We start from the raw sequence: 17,289 nt of genomic DNA on the forward strand, positions 1-17,289 counted from the left end.
ACAGGAGTGGTAACAAGATTTGAAGTTAAAAGCAATATTACATGCAATCCAAACTGTTTATAAAGGAATTTGCCTAAATCCCGAAAATGTATGAGTGAAGGGGTGAAAGTTCAGCACATATCTGTTGCCAAGACAGCCAGCTGGGTACAATCCAGGAGGAATGCTCAGAACTGTTCGACTCGTCGGACTTGCTCTAAGTTTGATCCTCTGTACAGGTTTGGGAGCTGCTGGTGCAATTATCTTAAGACATACAGAAAAAATATTCAGATTTTTTTCCAGGACTTTTTTTTTTTTTTTTTTTGCAATATTTGCTCATCTCTAGAATTTTCTAGCTTAGTTTTTTTCAGTATAAGTTAAACTACTGCAAGAAACTCAGTGTTTCAATTCTGCACTGCACCAATCTTAGATTAAATTAATCTACTTGTTCTAGAGAACAGATTTTCAGGTGCTGAAAGTAAAATTAAACCCCTTATGGTGCTTACTGGGAGAAATATTTGCCCATATTCAAAATAACCGTATTTTAGATTGCAAGTGGACTAATCTGCACCAAAATAATCTCAGTTCTCAAGGGAATCAGAATTAAGACACAGAAATGCTTTTTTTTTTATTTAAAGCAACGTTGATATAAAACTTCATCGTACTGTGCAGTAGTATGCGTTGCCAATTGTGCCCACACCAGCCTTTTCCATTTCCTTCTCCCCTGTCGGTGTGTATTTATCTGATCTGTCATTCCCTGCTTGTCTTGTGCTCCAGCCAATTCCCCAGATTCTCTACTCTTGGCCTCCTCTGCTGTCACCATGCCGTCTGTGACCGCCGGTTGACCCCAAGTCCTACGCTCTAATCCAGGATTACTCAGCTTGTTTTGAACTGCCTCCACAGGGACCTTTTAACGTCCCATCTTACTCAGCAGACATGCATATAAACACGGGGCCACGCTCATTAACACGGTTTACCATTGCTCACACAGAGCATCGCTGCATTCGGAGTGAAAGTGACTTAGCGTTCAGAGGAATCGACTCTGGGTGTAACGACATGATATTGGGTTCATCTTAAAAGATCAAATGTATCCAGCCAAAAGGCCTTTATCTTCCGTCACCTCAACGAAAAGTATCGCAAAGTTTCAATATTGCAAGATGTGTAACAGTCCCATAAGCAACGTTAGCAACATTACTTCAATCCAGGTGCTGGGCAGATCTACAGACTCAGATTGCAGTCTTTTGAGAGAAACATCTGGGATAAATGTGTTAGCAAAACACTTCCAACTACGTTAGTAATCTCTGAAAAAAATGGTGCATCGACCTTGCTCTAAGTTTGATCCTCTGTACAGGTTTGGGAGCTGCTGGTGCAATTACAATTACTTCCAAATACATTTTGTCACATTACAACAATTATGTGATAAACCAACACAAATTAGTGCATAACTGTCCAGTGGAATAAGAATCTAAAAGGTAAAGTGTAAATTTTTATTCAGCTCTCCCGAGTCAAACTTAAAAAGATAAATAAATAAAAAATTGCGACCGCAGCTGCAACCTTGTCTAGCAACGTCTTGATCAGCTTTCCACATCTGAACACTCAAAGTTTGGCCGGTTTCCTCCATGTAACCGCAGTCAAGTCAAGCTGGATGGACAACATTGCTTTAAATTGTTTTTCTTTTTAAGTCAATTATCAACTGAATGTAGCTCTGGGCTTTGATTGGGCCATCCCAACACATTAATAAACTTTTATTGTAGCTCTACCACAGTGCCTTCTGCACTAACATTGTTTTGTTCCCCACATTGCAGTTGGATGCACAGGATTTTATTCAAAGGTATCAAATTTAAAGCAGCTTAAAGTAGCTGGCACTTTGTAAAACTGTTTCAAATTAAGGTATCCTTTTCCTTCCACTTCAGTAATTCAATACTTTGTCAACCTCATAACATTTAGATAAATTCCTGGTCATGTGACAAAAAAGTGAAGAATTAAAGAAGCGTTAAGACTTTTGCAAAGCACTTAAAAGTAAACGCACATTGTAAGTTACCAAATCAAATACTCAGTGTCTACAGAAGATATATGCACTTCTTAATCAACTTAAACTGCCTTTTGGATCTTATTTTAATTTTTCAATGGTAGACAGTTGTGAGGACTACACATGCAGAACTTATATTTTAGAAGTTTTGTTTGTTGTAGCCACAACTGAAGCATGTCGGGCTCCGGCAGTGACCACAGAACAACCTCCAACACACAATAAAGGTTTCATGATGCACACATTCACCCATGTGTGGAGATCAAACAAGAAATTAGGGCCCACTTGCTGTGCCATGTGGCAGTGCATGAAAATAAAAAATGCCATAACAAGCTGCAAGTTCAAACAAAATTTGGGGTTTCCTATACATTTTATATTTTAAAGTCATCCTTTATTAACTGTGTGTTCCACAAAACAGAAAAAAAAACACGAGCTGTCTTCTGATTTGACAGAAAATGCTTCATATTTAATTTTTTTAAACTTCTTATAATTAAAGTTTGTTAAATAATTGTTTTTTTCCCCTAAATAGCAAATATTTAGCCCACAAACCTTTGACACCTTTAATCTCATTTTACATTTTCATAAAAAATGTTTTTACATTTTTATCATTTTTACCTTTACTCTCCGAATAATGGCAGTTAACAGTTGCTCTACCTTCTCCCCCCACCTAACTCATATATAAAATATTTAAAAGAAAATGCAATTTGGGAAGCTAGTTGCATTTCAGCCACTTAGATCAAACGCAACTTGACACACTATTAGTGGTCAATCCAGTTCTTTGTAGTTGGAGTATATTTGGTATATTAAAATAGGCAGGTATAAGAGTTTATGGAGAGAGTGAATTAATCCACTGTATTCTTTTCACCATTATTATTTCTAGTCTTCGCAATAAAATTCCTACGTTTCTGACATTTAGGACATTAGACAACACACAAATTGGTGGGCAATGGTCTTCCTGTTATATTACCAGCTTTAAAACAACTGTGGGAATGTGTTTGGTTTCTTTGTAAAATAGAAAACTAAAATAAAAAGATGCCTTAAAGACTTAAAATGAAATAACTCTTCATTTATTCACTTCATTGGAGATTAAGTGACCATAGACCGTACGGACTATAATCATGAACAGATTAAACTACTTAAAAGGGGGGAAAAATTCCCTCTGACAAGATAACACGCAAGTCATGTCAAGGATCTATTTGCAGAGTAAAACCGGACTCACCTAAATCTCTCCTTTCAGCCAATGTCGAACGGTCCTTTCTCATTGGACGATCCAGGTGAGAAAAGCCGGAGCTTTCTGTAACTATCTCACTCTTTCTGCTCCTTCCTCCCTTCAGCGAAGTCCGTGTCAGAGCTGAGGCAAACAGATTTGTCAGATTAGGAGAATCATGAGCTTCTACGTCCTCTGTGGGAGTGAGAGGCTCGTCATCCTCGCTGTCTGAGCAGCCTGCAGGTTCTCCTGCCCGTCCATCTGAGAACGACCCCTGGCCGACGGCCATCTGACTCCGTGAAAGCTTAGAGTAGTCTGCGTCCGTGCTGCCCATCCGAAACCAGGACGCAACGCCCTGATGGCCCTTTGAGCTGCTGTCTAGTGTTAGCCTAGACGGTCCTAGACAGGACATGGAGCTCTCTTTGCGTTTATATCTTTCTGCAGATGAAGATGAGGAGGAGGAGGGGGAGTTGGCAGAAGCTTGTTTACTCGTAGTGGTGCCTGAGGTATCCCTTCCAAACCTGCATCTCTGTAACGACTCGGTCATTCCCAGACCTCCGACTCGCTCTCCTTTGCTAGCAGCTCCTTTGTCAGAAAGTCCTGCGCTGACCCGGCTCGCCGATCCGCTCCTCGGCACTTCCTCCCGGTCTTCCTCAGAGCACCGCTCTCTGTGTTTGTGCCTGTGTTTGTGTTTGTGATGCCAGTTGAAGGACAGCTCGGAGGACATGGGTGGGAACAGGACGGGGGGCCTCCCTCCGCCCAGGTACTCCTGCCTGAGCAGCTTATGCTTCTTCTTGTGGAACTTTGAGGGGTTTAGGAGGAGATGCGAGGGGTGGTGATGGTGCATGTAGGATGTGGGTGGAGGGGGAGGGAAAGATGGTGAGTGGTGGGAGTGGTGAGAAGGAGCTGTGTGAGGCGACTGGTGGTGGGGGTGAGGATATAGGGCGTTTGCAGGAGGAAAGCCTCTGTAATAGCCCAACCCCAGGGGCCCTGAGGAGTAGGGGACCCCGTACGAGGGGTGGTAGAAACCTCCACTGGAGAGAGGGAATCCAAGGCCAGGGACAAAAGGGACCTCAGACATGGATTCTCTTAACTTCGGAGGCCGTCCGCGTTTCTTCTTCATGTCTGGTTTACGGACGTAGTGCAAAGGGTCACAGGAGTACGCGGGGTGAGAGTAAAACCTGCCAAAGTTAACCCTGAAGATTGTGGGAAGGAGGTCCCTGTGAACGTAATGATGAGGAGGGGGGCCGCTAGGGCCCCCGAGTCCGCCAGCAGCTCTGCTCCCCAGCCCTGGCATCCGACTCGTTCCTGCCACCATGCTGATCCCACTGCCGAGGCGGTGCCCCGTGGAACGGTGCGATATCCGGATCTCACTCAGCATCACGACGATCTCGTCCAACTCGGCCAGGAAGTCGGGGTCAAGCCGTCGGGACCGCAGCTGCAAGTACTTCTTCTTTCGTTTCCTCTTCTGCCTCTTCATCTTGTCGTAGCCCGGGCATCCGTGGTTGCGGCGTTTGCACTTGTGCTTGTGTTTTTCCTTGTGTCCCAACAACGTTGAGGTGGGAGCCGCCGGATGCGGCCTCCTGGGATCAGGTGAAGACCTCGTTCCATGGGGCGACGGAGATGGCGAGGGGTGCTCTATGAGCACGGCAGAGTGGCGGCGCCTGCCCCTGGAGTTTAGGCCCATTCCCGGGGCCATTGCTGAGCTCATTACACCGGGCATTAACAACCCACCACCCATTGCTGCTGGCAAAGCGATTCCGCCCAAGCCTGCTGTCCCTCCGGCTTTCTCTCCTCGGTCAGATGTGCTGTTGTTGTCTGTTCCTATGCCGCTGTCGCTGGGCACCGTCTCCTCACTGTGCGACTCACTGACTGGTGAAGGAGTGGCTTCCTTTAGCTCGCTGAGAGGAGCAGGGGAGGTTGGGTGGAGCGGCCTTGGAGGAGAAAGCTTATGGTAATGAAACTGCTGCCTGTAATGATGATGATGAGGGTACCCGCGGCAAGAAGACTTTTTCTGGGAAGCTATTGTAGACGACGTGGAGCCCAAGACTTTACTGGGGACTGAAAAGGTTGGGGGAGGGAAGGAAAACGTGCTGTGGTTATGATGGGAGCTAGAATAGTGGGAAAAGTGCACCGAGCTGGGTTCCACAAAGCTGGCATCACTGATGGGACTGTGGCCGCCACTGGACTGCGACAGGGAGGGTGAGGGAAACACCTCCGAGGACAGCTGGTGCTGCTGGGACTGCGAGTGGTGATGTAGAGGAGAAGTGGTGTTCGGAGACAGGAAGGGTTCTGGTGACGAGGCATTGAAACTGGATACAGATTTTGGTTTACGTCCTCTCCTCTTACCCATGTATATTGTTCCCTTTTTACTAACGTTAATTTGCGGCCCTAATTTCCCCCCAAAAGAAGCAGCCAGGGAGGACAAGGACTGGGTAGTAGCTTCTGTAGAGTTAACCACTCCGACCGTGTTGTTTTTAGGAGTTTCCTCCGTTCTTGGACCCAACAGGATTTGATTCAGAATACGTTTCCGCTTCACGCTTTTCATCTTATTGATTTTGCCGATAATAGTTTTCATAATGAGCTGCCCGTTTCCTTTGCTACAGAACCGCTTGTCTCCCATGTCTCCTGCCTCAGGAGCCAACGTGGGAGGCTGACCCTCTTGGGGTAAGGTCGGAGGAAGGCGTTTGGGACGTCCACGTTTTCTAGGTATGGGCTTAGGAGGGTTTAGGTCTACCTCTGGGTGAAGAACAGGTGGGTCCTGCTCTTCTTTGGACTTCAGCAGAGACGAAAAGACCTTGGAAGAGGCCAGCTTATAAGAGGGGTTCCCTGGAGCTGGGGCATCGAGCCTTGGCATTTTGAACTTTGGCCGTCCCCTTTTCCTAGGTTGGGGTGGAAACAGCTGCGACATTGAACTGTGTGGCATGGGGTTTGGTTTGATCTTATTCGGGTTTGGTGGTCTTCCTACTGGTCTTTTAACTGGTGGAGATAGCACGTCTAAACTTGAAGACAAAGACATGCTGGTTTTGTTCTCATTGAAGAGACCGTCCTGACTTGCTAGCAAAGTCTGCGGCTTGTTCATAACCCAGCGGGGTTTTCTTCCCCTGCGTTTCTTTAGGGGTTTACTATCCTGCTCATCTGGCGAGTCCAGGGATGAATCGGGTGAATCGTCTCTATGGGGCGTTGGTGGGCTTTCTTCGTCATCTGGCTCAGATGCTGAAGGCACCCTTTGTCTAATGGGTTCAGGAGGACTGGCGGTTCGCCTCGGTTGGCTACTATCTCTGTTAGGACTGCGCTTTTTGGGACTGGAGCTTCTGCCCCTCTCCACATGCAGTGATTGATTACTTCCCACTTTATCTTTTCCCTCTGGTTTTCCTATTCCTGCTGTAGGAGGGCACTTGTTTAGGTCTCTGGGGCTGTCGCCACCCTGCTCCCTCTCACCTGCCCTACTTTCCTCTGCTAGGGCCAGGGACTCCTGTGCGTGGTGTCCTTGTGAGGGAGCAGGGGAGCCCAGGTGACTTACTGCAGTCACTGTCCTCTGTTCAGCTGAGATGGAGGAGGAAGATGAAGAAACTGGGCAAGATGGAGAAGATGGCAAGCTGTGAGTGCCACGTGACAGTGACTTGGATAGACCACTAGAGCTGTTGCTGCCGTCGTAGTTAGCATCCTTAGATAAGACTGTGGGGCGGCTGTGAGTGAATGCAGGGCTGCTGCTGCGACTTCTGCTGTTGCCTATAGCAATACTGTTGTGGATGTTGGTAACAATAGCTTTCCCTGCCCCATCCGAGTCCTCCTTCCTCAGCTGCGTCAGGGTGGGTGAATTTTCTGGGACGCCATCTCTGTTCCTGGAGCCGTAAGGCCGACCAGGAGGTCTGGACACCGGCGGTGGAGGGGAAAGGTGCATTAGTCTTGAATATGTGTTCCTATTGGCCATTGCCCTGTCTCGCTGCTTGGCTGTGGGAGCCATGAAGCCTGAGCTTGGAAGAGGAGGATTTGGATCTGTTTTTGTGGGTTTAGTTGGCTTAGGAGTCTTTGAGGGTGGGCAGGTTGCTATAAGCTGGGCTAATTTCTCAGTGACAGTGGGTGGTCCACAACTCTGGACACCCTTGTCCTTGTCTCTCTGACCTTCCATGCTATAAGTGTAATGAGGAGGTTTGACGCCTTCAAAGGTCGGCTCTTTTGATGCAGTTGGTGGCGAAGAAGGTGAAGATGTCCTTGAGTTGGTTTGTGGAGTTGGTGTTTTCTTCCCAGAGGAATGAGTTTTATTGTCTGGCGGCAGTCGGTGAAGGTTGAGGGGTCTTTCTGATGCAGTAGCAACTGACTTTGTATCCGACTTTGAATCGGCCTTGCAGTCTACCTTTGATGGACCCTGCATGAAAAATAATATATATGTAAGTGATGGCGACAGACACAAAGTAGCATCTAAATGTTGAACCTGGAAAGAAAAAGATGCATGTTTTTCACAAATAAAAATCTGGAAAGTGTGGCGTGCATTTATATTCAGGAACCTGAGTCATCATGTCAAGGAAGAGGATTTTACTGGAATTATAGCTGCAAGTGTTTAATCTCTTTCAGTTTCTAAATACTGTAATTATCTTTATCCAGCTGTTCTTTTCAAAATAGAACCAGTTCAGTCACATGGCATGGCAAGTGTTTTTTGTTTTTTTTGTTTTTTTTTTCAGACGTTAATTTCCAGGTTTTAACACAGTTTCCAAATTGTAATAAGGCCTGAACTTTGACTGGGCCACTCAAATATATATGTTTTTCGAGCTAAGCCATTCCATTGTAGTCTTGATTGTACAAAGCTGGAAAGAGAATGTCCGTCCCAGTCTAGGGTAGCAAAATATTAAACATTCTTGCAAAGGCAACAATAATGACAAACGCATCATATATGCAAAATATGAATATTTTATTCTTCCCTCTCTTTTCCTACACTCTGTGACATTTAGTATTTTGGGCAGTGTCACTGTGTCCCATGTAGGTGATAAATCGATTTTAATCAAAATTGCTGTTTTTGAAGATTAAATATTTGGAAAATCTTAATATTTTTTCACCAATGCACTCCTTGGGCTTCCAGAGAGACCGTAGCCCATTGAAGAACTACTATCTTGTTTTTGAAGCGTGTTTTACAGCTTCTATTCATTTCAACTTTGAATTCAGGTCAACTCACATTAGGAATTATTCAAATAAAAGCCATTTTTTAAATTTTTTAAGGGAAAAAAAATGAGGAACAAACTGACTAACGTTGGAAGTCTAAATTGGTAGAAGAAGAAATTTATATATTTTTAAGCCATATTGCCCTGCTTCAAAAGGCAAAGATTAGTTCATGAATTTCATTTTCAGTGACCAAATTTTCAAGCCACTTCTGCTGCACATGTTTGGCCAGGGAAAGCAGGGAGGAGCTACAGAGTGAGGTCAGATTGGGGACAGTAAGGGAGAGGTGTTGAGAGGGGTCATATGGGAATTGGGGGGTTGGAAAGCAGCGGCAGTGGGAAGGACAGAGACGAGCTGGAACAGACGGACGAAGATTGGAGGGGTGACACGATGAATAGAGGGAGAGCAACTGGAAACACAATGAAATCTAAAGAGCAATTTAAGTCCTTCTCTTTGTTTGTGCAATAACACAGTAATTACTAAGTCAGCTTCGTCTTTCCACCGCTCCGAAAAAAATATTTCACGGAAGATGAATAAGCACAACTTTGAGCACAATTTAGTAGAAATGTCCTGATTAAAATGATCCGTGACTAATTCCCTGACTGAAATGAACTCATGATACTTGGTATCGGTTTCCTGTCTGTGATTCTGTCAGGGGCACTTCTAGTGAGGCGGGCAGCTGCAGAAATGTTTTTGTATTTTTATTACATTCTATTTTAGTGCGTAAAGATTGAAAAATTATTATTAGTGTGTGTAAATTATTTTGATGATCCAGCAAATCTGTATTTTTCCTAAAAATATAACTGTATTTAGCCTTTACAATGAGGTTCATGTTAAAATAAGGACTTTAGAGGCTGTTGCATCCTTATGTGCCTAGCAAGTTGAGAGCAGCTGAAACACTAGTCACTAAAAATTATGATGTTCAAGTTTACAAAGGAGGACAACAACTTTTTCTGCAAGTTCTGTCCACAAATGTTTATCTTGAACAAGAATATAAGACAGACTGAAGTCCAGAACATGCAGAATGAGTAAATATAATATTGATTAATAAATATTGTGTTATTTTACTACACTGTGAAGCTACTGTGTTTTCAAACACATACAAAGCATTGAAGCAGTTCACTTTAATACAACTTTAACACAACAATTTAGATCAAATTGTGTGCATTTGAACTTAAAACACAAAGTTTGAAGCTTGTCTGCTCGTACCTTTTTAGCTGGTGCACTCCCGCCGTTTACTTGGGAGGGCGATGGAGTCTTTGTGATGCCAGGCGGAGCAGCAGGAGAAGACGGAGTAATAGCTTTACCAGAGGGGGCTAGTGAAGACGATGTAGCTGGTGCTTTTTTCAAACTCGGACTCTTTTCCCTCTCCTTCCCTTGGCTCTTTGAAGGGCTTTGGCTCCGACCGCTAGCGCCATCGCCGGCGGCCACTGCCCGGTTTCCACGGGCGCTGCCTCCTCCACGACTCGTGTGCCTCACGGTGGCCCTGAAGGCGGGTCGGCACACGTAGTTCTCCAAGCTCTTCGGGGGCTTCTTCATGCGTTTTGCCTGCAGGCCGATCTTAAGCTTGACGTTTCCCTCGGACAGGCTGCTCTCCGTGATGGAGAAATGGGACTGGTCCCCTCCGGGGTCTCCAGGTCCACCTGCGCCAGGAGGACCGGCGGCAGTTCCCTCTTTCTCCCTCTCTTGCTTTTTTTCATTCTCTTCTTCTTTTTTCCCACCTCCTCCCTCCTTCTCTCGCTCCGCTGAGACAGCAGCAGAGAGAAGTAAGGGTGGCGTTGCAGTTTGCCCCTGAACCTTCTGATCCATCAGAACTTTAGGGGGTGTGGATGATTGTTGGGTATGTCAGGTAGATTTCTTGGATGGGAATGGGATAGGAATGAAGGGGGGGAATAGGGGACGGGGATAACAGTAAGGGGGAAGGTCTCCTTCTTTTGAAGTGGCTTCTCTCCCTTCTTGGCAATCCAGCCCTCTTTCTCCGACCTTCAACTGTATAAACAGAGACAAGTAAAATAAGAAAAAGAGGTCAAGAATGAATCCAACACAACAACAACAACAGAACAACTGCAAGAAGGCCTTAAAGCCAAAAGGCAAACTGCATGAGCTGCTCTCAGTTCGATTGGAAAGACAAAGCCAACACTGCACTTTTGAAAGTGGGTCAAACCACCTTGAGAATGTCATGCAGCTGGGGGCTCTCTCACAAGAAGCTGCCCTGTATGAGCAGCAGGTGAGGTGTGCAACAAAAAGATGGCATAGACGGAGAGACTGCGGCTGCAGAGAAAGATTTTAACAGATTTCACATCACACTTGTGTTTTTATATCAAGAGATATCACTTCCTTTCTCTGGTTTTCTTGGCAGTTATGATAAGCAAACTGCACCAGGGTTTACTTGCGTGCAAACCGACGCTGCTTGCAAGTGGACCAGCGATCGCTTAACTGGTCTCCAACAGAGTTTTCGGGTGAACAAACTTCAATTTACTAAAACTGAACCAAAAACCTCTTGTAGGAAAACTCTTCAGCTCTGTTGCAGAGTGTTACCACGGCGACACAACCAAAAGTAATTGATGTAAAACACTGGATTGTAATTATAGCAAGATCTCTCTCCCCTTACATACAAATACTTGCCTGAGATAAATCTAATGTTTGGCATAGCTTCACCTTTCCAAGGAGTTTGAAGTGATTTTGTAAACTTTGACTTTCTGTTGACTATTGTTAGCTTTTAAACAATAACTGTTATGAAAAACCAAATGCATTGTATGGCAGCAATTATTGGTTATATTAGTAATTGATTAGTTTATCGACTATTCTGACAATTAATCGGATACAAAAGTTGGCACATTGTACACGTTTGTTTTATCTTAAATCCAACATGTTTTTGTACAGTTTTTGCTTAATTACTGATCAAAATTTTAAATTCCAATTCAAAAATGCTTTATTTATAAAGAAAGGGAAATTAAATGTTGTTATAACTCATATTAATTTAAATTTTTCAAAGAGTTATTGTAGATAGCGATGGCTGTTTGCATATGTTGAGTAAGTTGTTGTTTTTATAAGATGGCCTTTTTTTGAGTCTGTATACTCCAGTGAACGATTAATCGGCTGCTAAATTTGAATAACCAATTCATCGCGATATTGGTTTGATTTCACTGTTTTTGAACTCGAGTTGCACTCTAGAATTGCTGTAACAAGTATTGCTGATGAAATCTAACAAATTACCAGGACATAAGGGGCTTCTAGTTTTAAAATGCTTCCAAAGCAGCAGTTCTTGGTTCTCACAGCACCAGCAGTTACAATCTACACCCAAAACGCACCTTGTGAGTAACGTAGAACAGATGCAGAAAACCATTTCTAATCATCCTTTTACTTCGAGAGTGCCCCTCTTTCAGCCTAGGTGGCTTTTTATGGTGTGCTCTGTTCACAGCCTAGAATAATGTGTGACCCACTTGCACAGCCGCGGCTCTTCCACATAAGAAATCCAACATCAGGGCTCCAGCTCCTTTGCCATTTTCCACCTGCGATATACAAATCCCAAGAGGCCCAGAGCCAACTGTCTCCTGTAGTGTCATATCTTGACATATTTGCAAAAAACCCCAAAAAGATGCAGAATTACAAGCTCTAATACTTGGTGAACTGCGTTAGCCCAGCAACAAACAGCAGAATGATTGTTAATTGCCCTCCACAGAGGGCAGCCCGATTCAATGAAGTTGTCTACGGCTCCCTGCAGGCACTGAGTGATTTAGGCAGATTCGCCCCCAAGCAGGTGCTTTCTCTTTGTGAAGTCATTTGGAGGCAATTCAGAACTGTGACCTCAGCACATTGGGTCCTCTGGGACTAGACAGACGATCCGGCAGCCTTTCCCAGCCTCTCTCCTCTCACAGCCGCAACTGAGAGTGAGCGATTAGGCATCGATGTGCCAGCAGTTTTCCTGCACCCTACATTAGAGCGGGGCAGTAAAAGAGCCACTTTAATGGAGCCTCAGGAAAGTCAAATAAGACGACCCATCAGTTAAGCATCACCGTCAGCAAGACGAGGGTAAAAAAAAAAAAAAAAAAAAAAAAGGAATCGGTCGTACGTCTAGCCTTTAACAATGTTTGCTTTGGATTACGACTCAAAAAAAAAACAGAAGTTGATATGTTTTCAGTTGAACCACAAAGCAAATGAAGCGTAACTTTTGGATTCTATGAAGCCTGAAGATTTTTCTGCTGCTTTCTTTTCGGTGTTTACTCCAATTTCAGCTTTTTGCTTCAAAACGTCACACTCCCCCCTTGTTGCACATACCACAGTTAACTCACACCTCCCTACTTCTTCAACACTCAATCAATCTGTTCACCCTTGTGGTGCTTTTTTTTTTTTTTTTTTTTTTTAAAGCCCCCTTTGAGCGATTTCGCAAACTTGGAAAGCACTAGTCACAGCACACAAACTATACATGGTTTTGAAACGTTAATCAAAAACACATTTCCTCCCAATCACCCACTCGACTGACGCTGTTGCTTGCATCCTCCTTAAACACGGAGACAAATACGTTTCACATTCTTGCACACTAAAACATTTGCACTGATGAGAAAACTGCATCCAACGTCTGACTGAATTTCTTTCACCTTTTTTTTGGTGCCACAAAGTAATGCCTAATTATGAACTGAAGGAATTTTTTTTTTTTTCATTTTACAAAAAAATCTGAAAAGTGTGGTGTACATTTGCATTCAGTGGCCCCTTGTCGATCACCCCGTATTTCGCTTCAGCCACCTTCCTGCAATCTTTGACCACTCTTCCTAAAGCTGCTGAAGAAAATTCCCACAGAAAGATACTGCCACTGCCAACTTTTACGGAGAAGATGAGGTGTTCAGACTTTTGTACGATATTAGTTTTCTGCTATACACTTAACGGACCTTGGAATTGGATGTTGTACTATTTTAAGCCAGCTTGAATAGAATATAACAGAGTACAATGGAAAAGTTTAGTCATTTTATAACAGCAAGCCTTGATGCAAATACAACAAAATTATAAAGAATGCATCCTAATTTGGTCCTATTATTAGGAAACTGGTACACAGTAAAGCCTCAAAGGGGGCAACAGTGTGCTGGTTTGTCAGAAACTACTCAGGAGAAAAAAAAAAAAAAGAACTAAATGTAAAAGTTACTTTTCACCAGGAAATCAAAGCAGTTTTTGTATGTTTGTCATCCCTGAGAGATTAATCATAATGATAGATTTTTAAAACCAGCAGGTCTCCCCTTAAAAACAAACATTACTGTTTGTCATTCCCTGTTTGTGATCTGACACTCTGTTTTCATTGTGTGCTTTGGGTTTGGTGTCACCCTTCGAATGGGAGTATTGGACAATAGAGTGGACTGGATATATAAATTAGGCCTCATTAACATTTTTCAGTAATTGCTTTCTTCTTGCCTCGCTTCCTTAAATTCCAGCTTTGCATGACAAACTTTCTTCCTGTTGACAAACTCTACAGCCTGAGCTGTGGAGTTTCACAGCTCCTCCAGAGTCACCATGAGCCTCTTGGCTGCTTCTCTGGATAAAAAGGCTCTCCATGTCAGTTTAGGTGGATGGCCGTGTCTTTGTAAGTTTACAAAACTAAGTCTCTGTCACAGAGAATGAGAAGCGTGAAATGGGATAGTTTTATAACTTATCATAGATTTCTGGTGTGTTCCTATATCTTCATGATGCTGCTTGTCGACTATTGACTAGGAAGGCTTTCGCACAACATCTGGATTTATACTGAGATTAAATTGCACATAAATGGATTTTATTAACTAATAAGGCAATTTCAAAACATTTGATTTTCCAGGTTTTGCTCAGGCTGGACAGAAATTAACACCACACCTTCCAGATTTTTGCTGGTTTAAAAAAATAAACATATAAATAAAAGACATAGTTTATCCCATAAAGTACACTACAGTTGTGGTTGTAACAGGGAAAAAAAAGTGGAAAAGTTCAAAGAGTAAGAATACTTAAGGGCACTATATGTAAAAAGGCAACTTTAGCGCCTAACTCAAAAATCAGGCGCCCAAATCCAAGCGAGTCAGATCACTTCTTTCACCTTTCAACGACTAAGACAAGTCAGTCAGTGGTACTTTTGCTGTTAGTAATGCCACCAGAATGATCTTCGGTCTAATCTCAGATCAGTAATCCCCAGCCCCTAAAGTCTGTCATTTTCAAGTTGAGCATGAAGGTACTTCAGCTTTTGCGCAAGACTACAAAACAGTCATTTCATTATCGGTTACTCTAGAGATCTGTGCAACAACAACACCACTGCTTTTAGGATATCAGTCAGCTTGTCAACTGTTTGCTTTGTCTTTCAACAGCCGAGACTTAAAAATGCAAAGAACGGTACATAAAGTGAGAACAAACAATCTGAATAACAGGGGATTCATAATAAATATCAGACCAACAACCGAATAAGACGACAGAGCTTGGAGGAACGTAGTAAACAACTTCCCGCGCCCCCTCCCATTTCTTCCCTCTCACCCTCCCCGCCTTTCACTCTCTCCTCGCTTTTGCACACGTTGTTCATAACTGCTGATTTCCCTGTGGCCAGAGCAATAGTATCCAACCCACCCACTCACCAACCTCCACCCTCCACCACATCATTCACATGAGGGGCTGGCGTCTGCCCTGTCATTTCCACCAGGGCTTTTTACTCCATCGGTATTTGCACAGACTGAGCCCCGCTCAGAGGGAGGAACCAGCCAAATTCCTTTAGTACTACCTTCACTGTGCATCGCCTAACAATGGAGCAGGGCTATATAACCAGAACTGAGTGTGACCCTTAAGAGCAAAGAAGCAGCTGTGATGTTTTCAACCCGAAGCTGCATTGTAGTAGGGTATAAATAAAACGCATCGGAGATGACAGGTGTCAGTCAGATCTGAAGCATGCAGGCATGCTCTGCAGCAATGCTTTGCTGTGTGAAACGACGGGCATATTTTATGTGTATTCTGATTTATTAAGTACATTATGTGAAAACAAACGGCAAATAACATAATAGGCATTTAGTTTCCTGTACAGTCAACACAGACCCTCCTGGGATTAGCTCTTCAGCAGCTACTGGCCGTTCAGTCATACTAATATTTCTGAGGAAATCCATGTCCAGACAAATGAGATGTTGATTGAATTAAGATGAGAAATGACTTAGAATAGATTTAATCGTGCTGAGAAATTAACATGATGCAAACTGTGCCTCGGTTACACAGACAAAACAAGAGCAGGCAGCATTATTTACCCCTGATCGCGTCTTATAAAGAGCATCTTTGAAAACACTCACCTTTGAAAATTTGTCCAGAAACGGCGTTCACATCATTTGGCTCTGTGTCCTGTCCTCATGTACGCATCAACGTGGTGGCCACATTTTATTACTATTATTATGATGATTTAGCTTCCAACTGCTGGAAATAGTAGAACCAAAAACACAATCAGATCTGGAATTGAGATTGCTGCTTACATATACAAATCTAAGCAAAGCGCCTGCAGCTATTAAAGATTTAAATAAATAAATAAATAAAAAGGCACAAAGAAATCCCCGTGGATTCACAAAAGTTAGCGATTTTGTGCCAGGAGCGGTTCAAAACATAAAGTTACGAAGGTGGATTTTGAGTGCCAACATGTAAAGCATCCTCTCAAAAACGTGTTTAAATACTTCCGATTATAGCTGGCAGAACATTAAAAATACACGGGGATGAATTGGTCAATTTGCGATTAATATAACTCCTACATTAACAAATGTGTTCGTTTATTATGGAGCAAACTGCCAGCTAACGCTCGTCCAATAATAGACGGTCCTTATGTATCAATGGCACTGGCAGTTGCTAACTAGCTATCAATCAGAAGCCAGTTTAATAGCGATTTAAGCTAATTCCACCCAGCAACAACAGCAACCAACGCTCTAGTTAGGCTAGAAACGAGCAGCAAACGCCTACAGCTTTAAGACAATTTGCGGTGACCGAAAGTAAATGTCACAACTCGGGGATAAGTGATGTCCATAATCTTGCATCTCCGTCACATTCTCGTAGTCACTCGTGTTACTACATCTCAGCTACAGCGGCTAACGATGCAGTAGCTATACTGGGGCTACAACCAAGGGGGAAAAATGTCCAAATTCGGTTTCAAATACGCACTTATAATCACTTCGACTCCGAATAGCAATTTTAAAAAATGTAGGTTATGTTCCAGTGGTGGAAAAAAAACAGCAGATGCAGAGCCGTGTAAGGTTATTAAAAAAAACTGTCAACAAAATGGCGGCTGCGTTGAATCAACAGAAACCCGAAATGGGTCTCCCTGTAATTTCTCCCTCCGTAGCGGGTAAAACCGTTTTCCCTTACAGCGACTGGTGACGGTAATATCTCCAGAGGAGCTCTGAGATCCACTACGAGTCTCCGTTAGCTGGGCCTGGATGTGTCAGCGCGGGCCTCTCTCGTTAATCGGGCCTCCATGTCTGCTCAGCTCCGTATCGCTACTGTGTGTGTACAACACGGGCATTCTGAGTCCCACACGGGAGGGAGGGAGGGAGGAGGAGAGGAGTGGAAATGTCTGTTGTGAGCGGTTCCTGCGGTCCTTGGTCACTGAAAAAAAAATATTTGTACCGTTTTTTGCAGCTATTCTAGGTTACCGTGAAGAGTTGTTTTGTGGGTTAGTTCAGGGTGTGTTCGCTGGTATGCAGCAGTCAACTGTCAGACTCTCGGAACCGCCTAGGTTAGCCACCACAGAGGGTCAACGTAACGTTACAGTACATTAACAGCACAGACATAGGACGTGAACTCAGCACAAAAGCCTTTAAATAAACGGACTGCACACTGTAAAAACGAACATATTGGTATAACATAAAAAAATTATGGGGCTTATTTTATTTGTCCCCAGAAGCTGGAGTTTCTGAGCTGAAATTCAGAAAAATAAACTGATAGTGCCTCATTAGGAATTCAAAAC

General features: G+C 43.6%; 1 protein-coding gene across 3 annotated transcripts in view; it reads right to left on the minus strand.

The window, feature by feature from the left end:
* Window positions 1-16,843, minus strand: part of ash1l (ASH1 like histone lysine methyltransferase) — a 35,181-nt gene extending 18,338 nt beyond the window's left edge. For 2 of the 3 annotated variants that reach the window (XM_014987725.2, XM_014987723.2), the window contains exons 1-4: window positions 16,689-16,843; window positions 15,635-15,755; window positions 9,573-10,352; window positions 3,222-7,578 (exon numbers count right to left, since the gene is read on the minus strand). In XM_014987725.2, coding sequence (XP_014843211.2) covers window positions 3,222-7,578; window positions 9,573-10,172 — 4,957 coding nt within the window. In that variant the 5' untranslated portion in view covers window positions 10,173-10,352; window positions 15,635-15,755; window positions 16,689-16,843. Of the gene's footprint in view, window positions 1-3,221; window positions 7,579-9,572; window positions 10,353-15,634; window positions 15,756-16,484 lie in introns of all 3 variants that reach the window. The other variant, XM_014987724.2, reaches the window with a different exon arrangement.
* Window positions 16,844-17,289: the final 446 nt, after the last annotated feature.

Source organism: Poecilia mexicana, unplaced genomic scaffold, assembly GCF_051168715.1.
Source record: "Poecilia mexicana isolate PSO_F unplaced genomic scaffold, ASM5116871v1 scaffold_11, whole genome shotgun sequence".
Lineage (NCBI taxonomy): Eukaryota > Metazoa > Chordata > Actinopteri > Cyprinodontiformes > Poeciliidae > Poecilia > Poecilia mexicana.